General features: G+C 39.0%; 1 protein-coding gene across 2 annotated transcripts in view; it reads left to right on the forward strand.

Moving 5' to 3' along the window:
• LOC126089262 (protein GPR107) overlaps positions 1 to 20,626 on the forward strand; it is a 172,246-nt gene that overhangs the window by 82,974 nt on the left and 68,646 nt on the right. Inside the window, exons 5-6 of one of the 2 annotated variants that reach the window (XM_049906896.1) lie at positions 10,824 to 10,912; positions 15,352 to 15,456. In XM_049906896.1, coding sequence (XP_049762853.1) covers positions 10,824 to 10,912; positions 15,352 to 15,456 — 194 coding nt within the window. The remainder of the gene's footprint in view (positions 1 to 10,823; positions 10,913 to 15,351; positions 15,457 to 20,626) is intronic. The other variant, XM_049906897.1, reaches the window with a different exon arrangement.

Consider the following 20,626-nt stretch of genomic DNA (forward strand, 5'->3'; position numbering starts at 1 on the left):
TCAAATGTTTTTGGTTCCCATTGGAGAGGCACATCCTTTCATCTACTAATCGCACGGTTTTGCGGTGCGGTTACAAAACACAGACACTAAACTTATTACAGTGAACAAAGACATCAATGAACAAATGGACAGATCATAACTTTGCGAAAATAAAGAAAGTAAATTTTTCACTCGAGGGAAGACTTGAACCAAGGACCTCTTGTTCTGCAGCTGCTCACGCTAACCACGGGACCACGGCACTCCTGAGCTCACACTATCCTTGATGTTGCCTGTCTTGCGTATGGACTACTCAGTTTGTATATTTTGCTTATTTTTTTCGTAGTTCCACACAACTTTTTCCTGTTCTCTCGATTGATCTGTGTTCAGTTTTTCAAGGCCTATCCACTGTGCCAACTTATAACTAAATCTCAGGGGGGTGTGATGGGGAGGTTCCCTTGTTAGTATTGAGGGAGCAAAATCATTTTCTCAAGTTAACTAACAGCCTGTTACTGCTCGAAAACAGTGAAATTGGTGAAAGAAAATATTAGAGATTACTATTGTATAAAAGAGGACTTTACAAAGAGGGAAGTATTCTCAAGGCTTGACCATTCCAAGGAGTGCCCTGATCTTGCTGGGTGGACAGTACGGATTTTGTGTTTCCTCAGGATTCTGTTGATCTTAGCAGAGACAGGCCCAGCATAAGCCAGAAGGGCTACCTTCCTGATCTCTTCTTCTTGTTCCTCTTCCATTGTATCAGGTCATCCGGTGGGATATTATGCTTTGCAGATGTCCCTGGTTGGAATACCCATTGTCCTGGAATACTTATTGTAGATGTTCTAACTCTGCTGTCAAGCTGTCTAGGTCAGAGTGTGTCTTGGCTTAGTGTACAAGTGTTTTGAATGTCTTGTTCTTCTGTACTAGGTGGTGACAGCTGTTGGCCTGTTGATATAAGTCGGTGTGTTGGCTTCCTATACACAATGTGACCATCTGCCTTCCCCTTCACCAGGACATTCAGAAACAGCGGTGAACTTAATGTTGGAACATCTTAAGTTCAGATGGTCTAGGACCTCATCCAATTAGACAGCAGTTATAAGGACGTCATCCTTGAATTTCTCCATAAGATAGGGAACAACATCAACCACCTGAAACCTTAGGCATCACACAACCTCGGAGCAGATGTAATATGGAACACTACATGGCAGCTACTGCCACAAGAGATAATTGCAGGGTGCACAGACATAATGTGCAACTCCAATAGGAGCCTAATGCCTCTTGAGGTGCACCTGGCAGGCATGTACCGAATTCAGAATGCCAGGAGGATGACATGGCTGCAAGAGTAAGTCGCAGCTGCTGCAAACAGCATAAGGAATGTCTACAATTTCATGATAGTGCTAGGAATGCGCCTGGTGGGTGTGGATGAAATGCAGAACAGCATGTGCAGATGGGATAGGAAATACCTAGAGATGAATACCACCACAAGAAACACGCACAGCGAGTGCAGATGGTGTAGTGAACACCTGGCACTGTCCAAGCATAAATATGGGCCTGGTCAATAAAGTGACGAGTATCAGGAAACATCTGATGAAGAATCACTGGGAAAGTCTAAGAAATTATAATACACTGTGTGATCAAAAGTATCCGGGCAACCCAAAAACAAATGTTTTTCGTATTAGATGCACTGTGCTTCCATCTAATGCCAGAGAGTCCATATCAGCGACCTCAGTAGTCATTAGACATTGTGAGAGAGCAGAATGGGGTGCTCTGCAGAACTCACAGACTTTGAAAGTGGTCAGGTGATTGGGTACTACTTGTGTCATACATCTGTATGGGAGATTTCCACACTCCTAAACGTGCCTAGGTTCACTTTTTCAGATGAGATAGTGAAGTGGAAACATGAAGGGACACGTACAGCACAAAAGTGTACAGGCCAACCTCGTCTGTTGACTGACAGAGACTGCCAACAGTTGAAGAGGGTCGTAATGTGTAATAGGCTGACATCTATCCAGACCATCAACAGGAATTCAGACTGCATCATGATCCACTACAAGTACTATGACAGTTAGGCGGGAAGTGAGAAAACTTGTATTTTATGGTTGAGCGGCTGCTCATAAGCCACACATCATGCTGGTAAATGCCAGATGATGCCTCATTTGTTGTAAGGAGCATAAACATTGGATGATTGAACAGTGGTAAAATGTTGTGTGGAGTGACGAATCACAGTACACAATGTGACCATCCAATGGTAGGGTGTAGGTATGGCGAATGCCCAGTGAACGTCATCTGCCAGTGTGTGTAGTGCCAACACTAAAATTTGAAGGCGGTGGTGTTATGGTGTGGCCATGTTTTCCGTGGAGGGGGCTTGCACCCCTTGTTGTTTTGCATGACACTATCATAACACAGGCCTACATTGATGTTTTAAGCACCTACTTGCTTTCTACTGCTGAAGAGCGATTCGGGGATGGTGATTGCATCTTTCAACACGATTGAGCACTTGTTCATAATGCACGGCCTGTGGCAGAGTGGTTTCACGACAGTAACATCCCTGTAATGGACTGGCCTGCACAGAGTCCTGACCTGAATCCTATAGAACACCTTTCATATCTTTCGGAATGCTGACTTCGTGCCAGGCTTCATCGACCTCTCCTCAATGCAGCAGTTCATGAAGAATGGGCTGCCATTCCCCAAGAAACTTTCCAGCACCTGATTTAATGTATGTCTGTGAGAGTGAAAGCTGTCATCAAGGCTAAGGGTGGGCCAACACCATATTGAAATCCAGCATTACCAATGGAGGGCACCACAAACTTGTAAGTCATTTTCAGCCAGGTGTCCGGATACTTTTGATCACATAGTGTATGTGGTGTTCAGCCATATTGATCAGGTTGGTACCTGTATAAGGAGCTAGGCATTTTAATTGTACTGTGATAATAGATATATTCACTAATGAAGTCCTTCATCAATAATCCACTGCAATGTGATTCTTCAGTTTCTCCAGGCATATTTGTTGATTGATTGGAAAGTCCATGGGTGTACTACTGGTTCATACTGTTCAACAGGCACAATGTTTTGGTGATCAGACATGATGGTGGTGACATGCCCGATTGCCGAAATATTTTGCCCATTGGTGCATTTCACCATGTTCCAAATTTCTTTAACTTTTTTGCAAATTTTTTCACTGGTTCATCTTGTGGACCCAGTTTATGTTGGAGCACATCGAAAGATGATGGCATTTTCCTACCATATATAACTTTGTATGGCGAGAGACCTGTTCCAGAATGAACTTTGCATTGTAGACACAGATGACTAGGCTCAAATAGACGTCCCAACTTAAATGCTGTGAATCAACATAGTGACTCAACATCTTAGAAAACGTATGGTGAACTCGTTCGGTTCGCCCGTTTGCTTGAGGATGAAATGGACTGGTAGGTAACTTCTTAATTTGTAATAACTGACATAGTTGTTTCAGCAGTTCAGATGCAAAAAATTTTCCCTGATCTGTAATAATAGTTTCAGGTATACTGTACTTACATAGCCAATTGTTCACCATTGCTTGTGGTACGGTACTAGCCTTCTGATCAGGAGTAGCTACCATAACCAGATAACATGAAAAATGCTCCAAAATTGTTGAAACATATTTGTTCCCAGCAGATATTTTGTTAAAAGGTCCCACAATGCCTAATCCTAAAAAAGAAAATGATCTATATGCTTCAGGTAGTCATTATAACTCAATCTTTTGATGACTTAAATCTGATCGTTGTGTGCATGGAATACAGTTTTTACATATTGCGCTACATCATTGTGATGTGTCTTCCACCAGAATCTTTCAGCTACTCGTTGATCTGTTGTATGTTTACCTCCGTGGCCTGATAAAACATGGTCATGGGTGTGATGTAACACTTCTTACTGCAGCACTGCAGGAACGACAATGTGTGGTCTGCACTTTGTAGTTCTGCATAGCAAGCATTCTCGTATTTCAAACTGTAGTTGCCTGCAAAACAAGGTGCACTCTCTGTCAGGTAGTTTACCGTTATCCAGTCCGTCTGATGAAAACGTATTATTTGTAAAGCTGCAACCTTTCTGCTTAACGTGTCAGCATTTTTAGTTGAAGTTCCCAATTTATGGATAACTTCACAATCAAATTTACTTAATTTCAGTGCCCATCTCACCAGTTGGCTTGATGGATCCTTTAACCCTAGTAACCAACTAACTGAGGGAAGCATGGTCCATAATGACTTTGAATTTCCTACCATACAAATAACAACAAAAGTATGAAATTCCATATATGATAGCTAGCATTTCCTTCTCTGTTGTGGAATAATTTGTTTCTGCTTTATTTAACCGCCTGGAGGCATATGCCACTGAATGTTCATTTCCACTTATATTTTGACTTAATACACAACCCAACACGATATAAGGTGTGTCACATGCCAGTATGAAGTCATGTTCAAAATCAGGAAACACTAACACAGGATCTGACACTAAAATTTTCTTAAGTTTCTCAAAAGCCTCATGACACTGTGGTGACCATTGGAAACCAGCTCCTTTCTTAAGCAACCTGGTTAATGGTCATGCAATTCAGCACAACCCTTTACAAATTTATGATAGTAATTACATAAACCGAGATAAGATTGCAGTTGCTTATTGGTCTTTGGCACTGGAAAGTCACATATGGCTGATATAAATCTCGGATCTGTTTTGACTCCCTCTCTTGTAATAATATGACCTAGATACATTGCTCTTGCAAAATGACATTTCTCTACACTTAAAGTAAGACATGCTGCTCATAACCTACTAAACATTTCATTTAAACTTTTAATGTGTTTTTCCATTGCTTTTGAATATACTATTACATCATCCAGGTAGACCAAAAAAATTTAGGGCTTTAAACCAAGAAGGACACGATCCAGTAACCTTTGAAAAGCATCAGGAGCATTCTTCCAGCAGGACGGCATTCTCCGATGTTGGTAGTGTCCAGAATTGGTGGTGAATGCAGTTTTATGTCTATAATCTTGAAACCCTTCTAGCTAGTGGTAACCACTTCGAATGTCTATCGTTAAAAAATACTTATAATTTCCTAGGTTGTCTAATGAATCTGTAATGTTAGGGATTGGATATGCATTCATTGTAGTTTGTGCATTTAAAAATCAATAGTCGCTACAAAAACTGTTTTTTATTTTATTTTATTTTATTTTTTTATGCCATCAACTGACTTTTTGGGACCATGAGCATATTGTGTGACCAAGCAATATCACTATGATCTGTTATAGCTTCACACAGCTGCGGGTCAGTGAACTTGTGACACATGCTAATGAAGACAACTTACAAATACTGTTATGTAGAATTGCTATTTTCTCCATCCCATATCCAAATACTACTAAAATAATGATGAGAAGATATGCCTTCTACAAACTCAACCTATGACATAGCCATCAGAACAAGAAAAATGTTTTTGTGATGCTCACCACTTTGCAGTTTCTGCTAAGAAGTCTGAATTCTCGCTACAGTGATCTCCTGCAAGCATTGAGGCGGAGCACCTCTGATGCACAACTTCAGATGAAAATAGCAGAGTTGACACTTCTGACGCTGATTTACAGAGGGGCCAAGTGGATGACGCCTTTGCACCATGTCAGGAATCATCTGGAAGTGCTCGTGGCACTAAGAAAACATGATTATTCAGTGAATTTTTTATTTTGACAACTTTTACAAGGGTGGTGCACTTTTTGCTGTAGTTTTCTCCTGCCTTGGTCATGGACAGACTCTTGGTGTCAGACGCGCACCAGTCCTTGCCCCTGTGTCCTAGTGAGACATAGTTTTTCTTGCGTCGATACGGATACTTAGCCCAACCTAGTACAGCATGGATGGTAGCTACCGACTGAGGGAGTGTATTCGATCCCACTCCATGCCTCTTCTTCCCTGTACCACCCCATCCATGGAATGATGTAGGTGGCAGGCGTTGAACCCAGTACTGCTGGCCGGGTAGGCCCCACAGCCGGAGGTGCTTAGGCGTACCGTATGGTGGTCTGCCAGGAATCCTGGTCATCGTCTTTCGTCCCACACTCAGAGAGTACAGCACCTGATATTGCACTGCTGCTGGTAGTTCATTAGCTCTCCCATGCACAGCATGAAGTTCATCAGTGGAGTTCAGCTTTGTGGCAATGCACTGCTGACTGCTACTGCACTGGTTGATCTGAGACAAGGTTTACTAAAACTACATGGTCATGGAACGGGATGTCGTTGACACGGACTCCATTGTTCCCATTGACCTGAACTGTTCTCCTCTACTTGGAGCTGGGGCTGGTATTTAAAGAGCTCTCCATAGATCAAAAATGGCTCGGAGCACTATGGGACTTAACATCTTAGGTCATCAGTCCCCTAGAACTTAGAACTACTTAAACCTAACTAACCTAACGACATCACACACATCCATGCCTGAGGTAGGATTCGAACCTGCGACCGTAGCAGTCCCGCGGTTCCGGACTGCAGCGCCTAGAACCGCACGGCCACTGCGGCCGGCTCTCTCCATAGTTCTATGACGTGCGGTATACTAGTGATGTCTGCATGTGGCCTCATTATTCTGCTACCCTTGCTTTAATTCTCTATTAGCAGCTATGAGTGTTTTCCCTAGCCATGACTATTGCTTCTTGTTGCACCCCCTGGGCGATCGAGCGTACTTGTTATTTTACTTAGTCACTGTCCTTTTCTGTTTTCCCGCTGTGTGTGCTGTCTCTCACGCAGCTACTGCAGAGTTGCAACTGTGCTGCCTGTCTGTCGTGCGTCACCGTGCTTCCTGGTCTGCCACGAATCATGGCATAACCAGCCTATCTTACGTCAAGGTGTTCAAACTCAGTTACATATTTTATAACTTGGAATCTGTATTACTCTGTGTCATAACTGTATCACAGAGGAGTACTTCAGACATCAGTCTCGGAAAGGCATTTTCCAAGAGAGTTGTATGATTCCCTGTAGAAACTAAGTTTTTATTTAATTCACCGGCAGTGCTGAGAAAGTGATTCTTAAATACTGTACATATATCTGACTTATTAGTAACACAAATATTTTTACCACGAACTGACGTTATATCGTTGACATTGTGCTGCTGACAAGACACTTCCTTCATGACCAACTATATGGTTTTCACTTTATCCTGAGAATTAGCTATTCTATTTGTGTACCACGTAACTCTTTGCCTTCCTAACAATGTTTTTAAGCGCCTTACAGTACTGTACTCTCGTTTGTGACTACTTCTAACGTTTTGATGTAATTCCCACTTTTCTCTATGTAATATCCTTATCCCACTAGTCAGCCAAACAGGCTGCTTTTTATTGCTTGTACCCTGTTCGTATCATTCTAATGGAAAGCAACTTTCAAAGAGCATGAGAAATGTGTTAAGGAAAGCATTATATTTGTCATCCATGTTGTTGGCAGTACAAACATCCTGCCACTCTTGTTCCTTAACGAGGTTTAAAAAATCTGTATTGCCATTGGATTAGCTTCTCTTCATAATTTTTGAGTATATATAACAATTGTTTGAGTACAAAAAATTTTTAGTGTTAAAATTTGTGCATCATGGTCTGAAAGGCCATTTGCCCTTTAATTAACAGAATGCCCATGTAGTTATGAAGAATGAATAAAAAAATTGTCTATGGCTGTGCTACTGTTCCTCTGCACTGTAGCTGGAAAAAATGCAGTCTGCATCAGATCACATGAATTTAGGAGATCTTCCAGAATCCTTTTTCGTGCACAATTGCATACAAAATTAATATTGAAGTAACAATATATAACTAATTTTTGATACTTTCTATAAAGTGAACCAAGAACCCTCTCTAGCTTGAGAAGAAATGCTCTGAAGTCAGAATCAGGGGATAAAGAAGAACAATTAGAAGTTTAGTTTCACTAAATTCAGCTGTCCCGCAAAACAATCAAATACCTGTTCAGCGCAGGGCAGAGATACGTCTACGGACTCAAATGGAATACTGGTTTTTACTTACATAACCACTCTCCCACTCCGCAAAGAACTCCTTGGAAAACAGTGAGCTAATCTGTATCCTGGTAAAGGAAGCCTATGAATTGCCAAATTATTCAAGTGGTGCCTCGACATACCAATAATGTCAGAGTCAACATCTATGAGCAGTTCACTCATTTTATCTCTAATATTTCTTACATTTTGATGAAATATGCTAATTCCTTCACTACTTGGATATCTGGCCTCCTTTGAAGGAGATTGCTTAGAGGGCCTGCCTTTAAGCATGGATACCTATCAGCTGACTTCGATATAAAAAAGGTGCAGATCTAACACCAACTACTACAGGAATTTTTCCATGATTGATGCCTGCACTGCCCACTATACTGACACCTGTAAGCTTTGCCAGCCTCCCCTTCCCATACCTTTTGAGGTGCAGGCCATGCCAATGAAACCTAATCTATTGATAGACTCAGCTGTCACCACTGAAGCGTGAGCCATGCCTCCGCCATCAGCACCTTCCCCAGCCCATGTTAACATGCCAATAGCAGCATTAAGATGCGTCCAATCATGATGTTGAAACAGTTGTACGAAGTGCACATTAGTACCACCAGTTTGAGTAGCTAGCCGTTCATAGTGCTCAGAGCCATTTTTTTTAGCTAGCTGTTATGCTAATTTGTAAAAGGTAGGAACAGTTGATAGCAGCTGAATCAACCTAAAGGATACATCAACATGGCATACTTCAAGGAAGTACACTTATATTAGGACTTTTCTGTTCCTTGTGTATATTAATGATTTAATTGAATCCCAAAATTGCAAGGTTGTAATATGTATGTGGATGATATATCCTGTGCATAATGCTGCCAACAGTAGTGAAATCAATTACAGAATTCTGTCAGCTTACCTTACTGCGAACATGCTATTTATAAATAAAGAGAAGACAGTGACAAAGCTATTCCTGCTTAACTATAATCTAAATATAATTGTTACTCCTTTTACACCTTCATTGTTATTCTGCTATACAAATAAACGAACATTTTTGGAAATAATTATTCACAAACACCTGCCATGGAAGAGCAAATAGGTCATATTTGTAAGAAAGTCAGTACAAACATGTATTTTTTAAAATGGATTTTTTGGAAAGAAGTGAAATAATAAATGCTGTAAGATATTGTGACACCATGAAGAAACTTCGCAGAGCCATACGAAACAAACGTCGCAGAATGCTGACAACAGGAGTTTATCCCTTTATGACAATGCGTATCCTCACTGCTCATGCAACACAGGAGTTGTTGACTTCATTTGATTGGGATGTTTTAAGCCGCCCATCTGATAGCCCACACCTCGCACCTAGTGACTATCATCTGTTCACTAAATTGAAGGAACACCTCTATGGGAAATACCTGTCTGACGACGACGGGTGAAAATCAAAGTGAAGAACTGGCAGGAGATGTCTATGACACTGGACTCAAAAAACACATCCCATGGATGACAAAATGTATTGAGGTAAACGGTGATTATGTGGAAAAATAATGCAAGACTTATACTACAATGCACGTCCATTTTATTACAATAAATTCATTTTTTGTTCTTCGGAAAATTCTTGTAAACTTACTTTTACCAGATTAGTCTCATATAAGGACAGGAAATAAATGAATAAATAAACAAACATACATTCCCCTTTCTTTATCCAATTACAGGGAATTAAAAACTTCCCTTACACCTCATAAACATAATAGGATTTTGGATCCAGTTTCTCCTTAAGACAGGTTGTAAAAATTCACGAAATTTACCAAGTTAGAAAATTATGTACAATCACGTAGTACAGCGGAGATCAGAAATAATTTATGAACTTGCCTCTGTGTATTGCAAAATATTGTTTTTACAATGCTCTTTGTCAATTTACTATAACACTACTGTAAATGGAACCTGGGTGAAATAGTTTAATCTAGTAAGTAAAGTGCTAAATAATATCTAGGTGCAATGCTTTATAATTTTGTGAGTGAAAATGAAACATAATTACTAGAGAGAGCATTACCTGAACTAGCCTATAATTCATACATGTAGTAACAGCCAAAGAAAGAATTATCATAGGTGTTCTGAAGTAATCCATTTGCTTAACTAAATTGCTCAATTGCAGTTGCTTTTATTTTATTATGGGATGTATATATTTTCTTTCTATTGCAATGGCAGTTTTTGTTGTTGCTTCAGTGTAGTGATGTGAAGTATTACACACTTAATATGTAGAGAGAACTGACAGAAAGAAAGTGGAAAAAAAAAACAAAGTTTTGTTACTCATTAGAATTTGTGTCCATGTAAAAATATTTTTCATTAATGATACTGTGTATTTAGAGGGCATTTTAGAAGACACATTAAATTATTCAAGTGCATCTAGAGTCACTATTCCTTGAAATTTCCTTTATATTTACCTAAGTGGCTAACGTGCAGAAGTAGTATGATTGCTGATGTTTGCCAGCCACTGTGGCTGAGCGGTTCTAGGCGCTTCAGTCCCGAACCACGCTATGGTCGCAGGTTAGAATCCTGCCTCGGGCATGGATGTGTGTGATGTCCTTAGGTTAGTTAGGTTTAAGTAGTCTAGGGGACTGATGACCTCAGATGTTAAGTCCCATAGCGCTCAGAGCCGTTTGAACCATTTTGATGATGTTTAGAAAGAGATATGAAGGCATTACCATCTAACAAGCACAAAGAAAAATGCTTCATGAATGTGTAAATATAATTATAATTTCAACTGCCCTTTTATTCAGTAGTATCAAAACTTTCTACTGTTTAGAACTAGATGAATTGCATTGAAAAGCAACATTTATAAATTCTTGTCCATAGAATACTTATCTTTATGTAATTTCTGTTGTGTCATTTTACATTTCAGCAGCTAGTACACCATCTGGAGGTTGTGTTCAGCAGAGCTTCAACTTGACTGTTCAGACTCGGGAGAATGAGAATTACTACAATGCTAATGTGAGTTTTATGGGCTGACTACTAATATAATAACAGAAAAAAGCTAACTGTCACATTAAAAATGGAGAAAACCTGTAAATTAAAAAGTGAAATTAATGCACACCAATGAAAATAATGCACAGTAATTCTTCACTTTGTTAAAAATGCTGATAAATTCTAAAGTATGAGATAGTTCCTTTCTTCCTTTCTCTTGTCTACCTCGTGTGTACTTTGATAAATTTATCAATTTATTGCAATATCATGAAGTTACCATAATTTAATGACAGTGCTGTATGTATCTCCTATGTCTATTTTGGCTGTGTGAAAATTTAATTAAACACACAATATGGATCTGAAGAACTCAGTCGACTCCATGTATGTACCATAAAAAAAAAAAAGGGAAAAAAAAGAAAGCCTACACAATCAAGTCCAGAGGACTGCGCAGTGCTGACTGGCCAAAATGTTTTCCTCAGCTATATAGCATCATTCAGTTGTGATATGGAAGGACATGGGGTCAGCACGCTGCTCTCCCAGGTGTTGTAGATGTTATTGGCTTTCCAGACTTGGTTGTCATAACTTCTCATTGAGGTAGCTCCTCAGGTGGCATCACAAGACTGATTGGACCCATTCACCGAGCGAGGTGGCGCAGTGGTTAGCACACTGGACTCGCATTCGGGAGGACGACCTTTCAATCCCGTCTCCGGCCATCCTGATTTAGGTTTTCCTTGGTTTCCCTAAATCCTTTCAGGCAAATGCCGGGATGGTTCCTGTGAAAGGGCACGGCCGATTTCCTTCCCGGTCCTTCCCTAACCCGAGCTTGCACTCCGTCTCTAATGACCTCGTTGTCGATGGGACGTTAAACACTAATCTCCTCCTCCTCCTGGACCCATTCCAGTCATGCCACAAGGAAAAGTCTCTGATGGTACCAGGAAATGAACATGGGCCTCTTCATGGCAGTCAAGTGCATTCACCTCTCAGTTTTGGGGACAGATCTTGTATGCACATTGCAGCATACAAAAGAGGCTGTTTCACATATAATGCAAGCACTCTGTTTGGTGTTAGGTGGGTGCTGGTACTGAAGAGGTAAACTCCAATTGCTGCATAGGCTCTGGCCTATTCTTCAGACATTTACATGTGGCATATCAGTTTTAACTGAACTGGATGAGTTACAAGTGGCCTTGTCAAGAAGCCTAAAAAAACTGTGCAATTTGAATGGTCAATTCAGATCATGTTGCCTCACGTCATTCTGCAACTGGCTGTTGTGGTCTATGCATGATGGAGATGTTGATCCTGAAGTGTGCTTTTTTATGATAAAGCACAGTTGCCCATTTATCAGGGTATGTGAACTCACAGTCAAGTTTGGAAGGGAGGAGTTGAGGTACCGGCGGAATTAAAGCTGTGAGGACGGGTCATGAGTCGTGCTTGTGTAGCTCAGTTGGTAGAGCACTTGCCCATGAAAGGCAAATGTCCCGAGTTTGAGTCTTGGTCCGGCACACAGTTTTAATCTGTCAGGAAGTTTCATATCAGTGCACACTCTGCTGCAGAATGAAAATCTCATTCTATAAATGCATTTGTTCTTTTGGTAAATTTTCTCATTGAACTTATACGAGGGTGGTTTGAAAAGTTCTCAGAATCACCTCTCGAGGGTGGTTTGAAAAGTTCTCAGAATCACCACAAGAGGTCAGCGCAACTAGTTGTTCACGTGATATTCATTGTACTGTTGCCTGTAAACACGTGCCATGTCAGTGCTCTTCGAAGAGAGCTCTGGTGGTGTCTTAGCTCTGTTGTTCCTGCAAAGTGATTTGCAAAGATGGGAAAAACAGAGATTTGAGCAGTGATTAAGTACTTTGTAAAGAAAGATATGAAAACAAAGGACATTCATGCCTATTTGTAGAAAATGCTGGGGGGCACTGCTCCTTCATATTCAACTGTTGCCAAGTGGAAAAATGAATTTAAATTTGGTCGGGAGAGCTCGGATGATGATCCGCGCAGCGGTTGGCCAAAATGTGTCACCACTCCAGAAATCATTGCAAAAGTGCACAAAATGGTCATGGAGGATTGCCGATTGAATGTTTGTGAAATTGCCCACACTTGCCAGATATCATCTGATATCATTGATATCATCACATTTTAACTGAAGAAATAGAAATGAAAAAATTATCTGCAAGATGGGTGCCACGACTCTTGACAAGCGCCTGCACACGTGCTGTCGCCATGGCAAAATTACATGAACTAAGGTTGCCACACTCACCTTATTCACCTGATATGGCTCCGTCAGATTTCCATTTTTTCCCAAAACTAAAAATTTTTTTTGGCGGATGAAGATTCACTTCAAACGAAAAATTGATAGCCGGAGTTGATAACTATTTTGCAGGCCTGTAGGAAACTCATTTTCGAGATGGAATCAAGGTTCTGCAACCATGCTGGACCAAATACATTAATCTACAAGGAGTCTTTATTGAAAAATAAAAAAAGTTTCAGTGATGTAAGTACTTTTTTTCTATTCCGTTCCGAGAACTTTTTCAAACCACCCTTGTAGCATTAATAGTTCGTTTGATGCTGCAGATGCAGATTCAGGAGTGGCCTATCTGGAATGGCCCACTTAGTGGTTTTTGTCTGAGTTTTTCGCTGAGAGTCCTGTTGGTGGATGGAGTTTTTAATAATTCACTTCTGTTGTTTATTTTTGTAACTTTCAGAGTCAACTGAAATTTCCCTTAAACAAAACTCTGTGTGCACAGCTGTACTTTTTTAATTACCTGACCTCACAATAAACTACTACTTTGGACTGAACTGTATTACACAAACATAAACGGAAGGTACATGACTGTTGTTTCGAAAACAGATGGCCAATACATGGTGAATACATTAGTTTCTTGTTGTTTGTGTACCAATAGCCCTGCTTCTGCGAAATATACAGGTAATGAAATAACGCCTCTTAGTTTAAAATTTAACAGGTTAATTATATTCCAAGCTTTATATTTTCATCTATAATTATGTAAGTGTAGGATTAAGTTTCAGCAATATTGTAACACTGCATTAAAGGAAGTTTGAGCCCAAAACGCACTCTGCCATTTCTGATAGAGAGCAGAATTGTGCTTCTGTAAGTTTTGTACTTTACTGCTCTCTAACAGATGGAACAGGAATCTCCGAGTCAGAGCAATCTTGCCTTTACCCTTGCCATAAGAACCATACAGAAACTGACAACCATAGCCCATTATGCAGAGCTTATGAGAATAGACGGTGTCATTGTGGAGTTAGCTCTAAGCCTCAGAAAACTAATGGGAGAGTGTGTGCAACTAAATTTGCCTCTTCTAATCAGAGAACACATTCTCAAAAACAGTGTTTTATGCAGTTCATAAGAAAGTTGAAGAGTCTCATTTCTCCAGAATTTGACCCACTAGACAGACATTCTGGTTTACTACAAAATTCATTAACCATATAAATTAATGTTGTTTGAATTAAACCAATGTGATATAATGCAGGGTGTTGCAATACTGAAAATATCCTGCAAGGTGTAAAATTATGGTATGTTGTTTGCCAATGGCCTAATTTGGGCACACCCGAGTTAAAACAATAATTTACAAGTCTGCATACTAAGGGGACCTTCCAGCCTGATCCTTTTAAATTTTTTTGTGGTTATATGATTGAAGGTCATTAACCAGACATCAGTTTCCTAAAACAGTATGATGCAATTGAAAAAATAAATATTGGCTTTGAAGATTAGAAGATATTCAAGTTTGTTAAGTATAGAACATTTGTCAACTATCACTATCATCATCAGTAACCCAGCATGTAGCATGAAAGTCTGGCAATTTCAGAGCTATATATTGAATCATAATTGTTTTCATAAAGATAATTTTTGATTTGCTGATCATATGAAAGTAAATTAAAATTTGACACAAACATGCGGCATTTCTTATTGTTAAAAGAAAAATATATTATATAAATCAATAATATTGTTCACTCTCCAGAAATAAAACAAATGTATTTTCTTTCTGACATTTTGCATTTTTGCACCAAAGTTTAATTTATTGTGAATACTGGCATTTTCATGCAATTAGTGATTAAACCTAAAAATATTTTATTTTTAATTAAATTATGAGGGAAGCTTCCCTCTGACAACCATGCCTCCATCCTTGCTACCCTCCCTATTTTCCTTTCCCTGTTGCTTCATAACCTGGGTTGTGAGTAACTGAATCTCCTTTCCCTTCTTCCCTTTCTTTCCCCTCTCTCCTCCCCGATGAAGGAACATTTGTTCCGAAAGCTAGGAATGTAAATTTTCGGTTCTGTTTTATATGTATCTGTCGGCTGTACTGAGCTGAGGTAAGTACTGGCCAGCCCCTCTATCTCTTTGTTAGTATTTGTTTCACATCTTTATATGAGATTTTCCATTAATCATTGTTAATATTGTGTCACACAGTCCATGCTGTGTCATTAATTCTTATTCTTTTCTTTTCTAGTTTTCTATGCGTGTGACCAGTGAGAGTGATGAAGGATTGTACAATCTGTACTTTCATAACTGTGCAAACTACAAGGAAGGTACAAAAGTGAGCTTAGATTTCACAGTAAGTTTTACATTTTTAAGTATTACGGAAATTTAAAATACATTATAAAGTTACTAATGTTTTGATTATTGATCCTTGTACCTTAAGTATGGTACAAATTACTGAAGAGTTGAAAACTGTTAACAGTTAAGGTAATTATGAACATAAAGTCTGAAAAAAATGGGGAAATAAGATGTATGTTGTAAATAAGAAATAATATGTTCTTCCATCAATGCCTTACAAATAAAAGTAAAGTTTACAACTTGGTACAACACTGAGCCATTTTTATAAGTGAGACAGGGTGGGTAAATAGCTGTACTACTTACACTAGTTCAATAAACTTCCCCTATGAATTCTATATAAACTCAATTATAAAACTTAGAGGGCAGAAAAAATCTTTATATTTTGTGGCAAAATACGGTGTTATCTTTTGCCATATTTTGTATTATTTTTCCAGATTCATTGTTATTTTTACCAAATTAGTTACTGTTTTTGCTAAATGTGTTATTCTTGTTTTGGCAAGGTTGACAACTTCATTATCTTTTTTGCTAGATTGATTGTTAACTTTTTACTTGATTTGGTGTAATTGTTTACCAATTTATTGTTATTTTCTTTATCAAATCTGGTGTCCTTTTTTGCCACATTAATTGTGCTTTTTTGCTAAATTTGGTGTTTTTTGCCAAATTTGGTGTTACTTTTTTTTGCTAAATTCAGTGGTTTTTTTTGTCAAATTGTCTTTCTTTTGCCAAACTCAGTGGTCTTTCTTTTGTCAAATTCATTATTGTGTTCTTTCCAAATCAGAAATAGTTTTCTTGCCAAATTGGATATAGTTTTCTTGCCAAATTCGATATTATTTTATTGAAAAATTCGGTGTTGTATTTGTCAGATTCAGTGTGACCTTTTTTTTTTTTTTTTGTTTTTAGTATATTTTGTGTCTTTGGTGGTTTGTTTATTGAATTTGGTGTTTTTATTTACCAGATTTGCTACTGTCCTTTTTTTTTTTACAAATTTGTTTTTTTTTCCCAATTTTGGTGCTATTTTCATTTTCACATCAAAGTTTCTTCTCTGGAAAATGAACTGTCATTTTAAGATTGTACATGAACCTGAGGCTTGAAGACATTAAAGTACAAACGCAATTTTAACAGTCAGTTAATATCAGTCTGGGGTGGTTGTTGTTGTTGTTGTTGTTGTTGTGGTCTCCAGTCCAGAGACTGATTTGATGCAGCTCTCCATGCTACTCTATCCTGTGCAAGCTTCTTCATCTCCCAGTACCTACTGCAACCTACATCCTTCTGAATCTGTTCAGTGTATTCATCACTTGGTCTCCCTCTACGATTTTGACCCTCCATACTGCCCTCCAATACTAAATTGGTGATCCCTTGATGCCTCAGAATATGTCCAAACAAACTGATCCCTTCTTCTAGTCAAGTTGTACCATAAATTTTTCTTCTCCCCAATTCTGTTCAATACCTCCTCATTAGTTATGTTATCTATTCATCTAATCTTCAGCATTCTTATATAGCACCACATTTCGAAAGTTTCTATTCTCTTTTTGTCCAAACTATTCATTCTCCATGTTTCACTTCCATACATGGCTACACTCCATACAAATACTTTCAGAAATGACTTCCTGACACTTGAATCTATACTCAGTGTTAACAAATTTCTCTTCTTCAGAAATGGTTTCCTTGCAGTTGCCAGTCTACATTTTATATCCTCTCTATTTTGACCATCATCAGTTATTTTGCTCCCCTAATAGCAAAAATCATTTACTGCTTTAAGCATCTCATTTCGTAATCCAATACCATCAGCATCACCCGATTTCATTTGACTACATTCCATTACCCTCGTTTTGCTTTTGTTGATGTTCATCTTATATTCTCCTTTCAAGACGCTGTCCATTCCATTCAGCTGCTCTTCCAGGTCCTGTGCTGTCTCTGACAGAATTACTATGTCATTGGTGAACCTCAAAGTTTCTGTTTCTTCTCCATGGGTTTTAATTCCTACTCCGAATTTTTCTTTTGTTTCCTTTACTGTTTGCTCGATATACAGATTGAATAACATCGGGGATAGGCTACAATCCTGTCTCACTCCCTTCCCAACCACTGCTTCCCTTTCATGCCCCTTGACTCTTATAACTGCCATCTGGTTTCTGTACAAATTGTAAATAGCCTTTCGCTCCCTGTATTTTACCCCTGCCATATTCAGAATTTGAAAGAGAATATTCCAGTCAACATTATCAAAAGCTTTTACTAAGTCTACAAATGCTAGAAATGCAGGTTTGCCTTTCCTTGCTCTGTTTTCTAATATAAGTCGTAGGGTCAGTATTGCCTCACATGTTCCAACATTTCTACGGAATCCAAACTGATCCTCCATGAGGTCGGCTTCTACCAGTTTTTCCATTTGTCTGTAAAGAACTTATATTAGTATTTTGCAGCCATGGCTTATTAAACTGATAGTTCAGTAATTTTCACATCTGTCAAGACCTGCTTCCTTTGGGATTGGTATTATTATATTCTTATTTAAGTCTGAGGGTATTTCGCCTGTCTCATACGTCTTGCTCACCACATGGTAGATTTTTGTTAGGGCTGTCAGTAGTTCCAATGGAATGTTGTCTACTCCCGGGGCCTTGTTTCGAGTTAGGTCTTTCAGTGGTCTGTCAAACTCTTCATGCAGTATCATATCTCCCATTTCATCTTCATCTACATCCTCTTCCATTTCCATAATATTGTCCTCAAGAACATCGCCCTTGTATAGACCCTCTATATACTCCTTCCACCTTTCTGCTTTCCCTTCTTTGCTTAGAACTGGGTTTCCATCTGAGCCCTTGATATTCATGCAAGTGGTTCTCTTTTCTCCAAAGGTCTCTTTAATTTTCCTGCAGGCAGTATCTATTTTACCCCTAGTATATACGCCTCTACATCCTTACAATTGTCCTCGAGCCATCCCTGCTTGCACTTCTTGTCAATCTCATTTTTGAGATGTTTGTATTCCTTTTTGCCTGCTTCATTTACTGCATTTTTGTATTTTCTCTTTTAATTAATTAAATTCAATATTTCTTCTGTTACACAAGGATTTCTACTAGCCCTCATCTTTTTACCTACTTGATCCTTTGCTGCCTTCACTATTTCATCTGTCAAAGCACCCCATTCTTCTTCTACCGTATTTCTTTCCCCCATTCTTGTCAATCGTTCCCTAATTCTCTCCCTGAAACTCTCCACAACCTCTGGTTCTGTCAAGGTTCTGTCAGTTTATCCAGATCCCATCTCGTTAAATTCCCACCTTCTTGTAGTTTCTTCAGTTTTAATCTACAGTTCATAACCAATAGATTGTGGTCAGAGTCTGCATCTGTCCTTGGAAATGTCTTACAATTTAAAACCTCATTCCCAAATCTCTGTTTTAACATTATATAATCTATCTGAAACCCAGTATCTCCAGGCTTCTTCCATGTATACAACCTTCTTTCATGATTCTTGAACCAAGTGTTAGCTATAGTTAAGTTATGCTCTATGCAAAATTCTACCAGGCGGCTTCCTGTTTCATTCCTTACGCCCATTCCATATTCACCTACTACGCTTCCTTCACTTCCTTTTCCTACTATCGAATACCAGTCACCCATGACTGTTAAATTTTCGTCTCCCTTCACTATCTGAATAATTTCTTTTATCTCATCGTACATTTCATCAATCTCTTCATCATCTGTGGACGTAGTCGGCATATGAACTTCTACTACTGTGGTAGGCGTGGGCTTCATATCTATCTTGGCCACAATAATGCGTTCACTATACTGTTTGTAGTAGCTTACCTGCATTCCTATTTATTTTTTTTTAAATTCGTTATTAAACCTACTCCTGCATTACCCCTATTTGATTTTGTATTTATAATCCTGTATTCACCTGACCAGAAGTCTTGTTCCTCCTACAACCGAACTTCACTAATTCCTGACTATATCTAACCTTAACCTATCCATTTCTCTTTTTAAATTTTCTAATCTACCTGCTCGATTAAGGTATCTGACATCCTATGCTCCAACCCGTGGAACAACAGTTTTTCGTTCTCCTGATAACAACGTCCTCTTGAGTAGTCCCCGCCTGGAGATCCAACTGCTGCACTATTTTAGCTCCGGAATATTTTACCCAAGAGGGTGCCATCATCATTTAACCATACAGTAAAGCTGCATACCCTCGGGAAAAATTACGGCTGTAGTTCCCCCTTGCTTTCAGCTGTTCGCAGTACCAGCAGAGCAAGGCCATTGTGGTTAGTGTTGCAAGGCCAGATCAGTCAATCTTCCAGACTGTTGCCCCTGCAACTACTGAAAATACTGCTGCCCCTCTTCAGGAACCACACGTTTGTCTGGTCTCTCAACAGAGACCCCTCCTTTGTGGTTGCACCTACGGTACGGCTATCTGTATCGCTGAGGCACGTATCTTGTAAAAACCATGGATTTCATGTTACTTCACTCAAATAACTAGTATTGTGTTAATTTTGCATTATTGCAAAATTTTCTTATATCTACTTGTAACTCATAACAATCACTGTTACTGCTGCCTATTGGAACAGAATGCAAACTCTCACACAATATTGTTATGTAATAAATGTACCAAACACTTACAAACTATACTGAGGTAAACTCACAAAATATGTATCCATAGCGAATTGTTGGATGCACCCAGTTGTTCTTATATTTTATGATATTTCTAAATAGACCTCTTTTTCTTGACCCCAGCACATACCTCATCCCTATGTCACTACCATAAAGCTGGAAGAGTTACCTTTTAAGACCAACTTTTGTTGCCTTTCATACTGTGCTTTATTCTTTATTAGCTACAGTAGAAATATCACACAAAGCTCAGTTATATCCACATTATTTATTTAGTAATCCAGTATATCACTAGGCCATTACAACTCATGTAAGTCCACCCCCCCCTCTCTCTCTCTCTCTCTCTCTCTCTCTCTCTCTCTCTCTCTCTCACTCTGGTCTCTGGGCTGGGCAGACAGATTTAGTCAGGATGGCAATTTGCAGAGGAATGGCAGCACTGACATGTCTGATTTGATAATGCCGAAGTGAATATACAAGAGTGGAATAATAAAGAATTGATGGTATATAATGAAAATAAAATATCTGGGCAAAAGATGACACAGGCAGATTAAAAGTGCAATTAAAGAAGAAAATAGCACAATGAGAGATAGA

This window comes from Schistocerca cancellata, chromosome 1, assembly GCF_023864275.1.
Source record: "Schistocerca cancellata isolate TAMUIC-IGC-003103 chromosome 1, iqSchCanc2.1, whole genome shotgun sequence".
NCBI classification, from domain to species: Eukaryota; Metazoa; Arthropoda; class Insecta; order Orthoptera; family Acrididae; genus Schistocerca; species Schistocerca cancellata.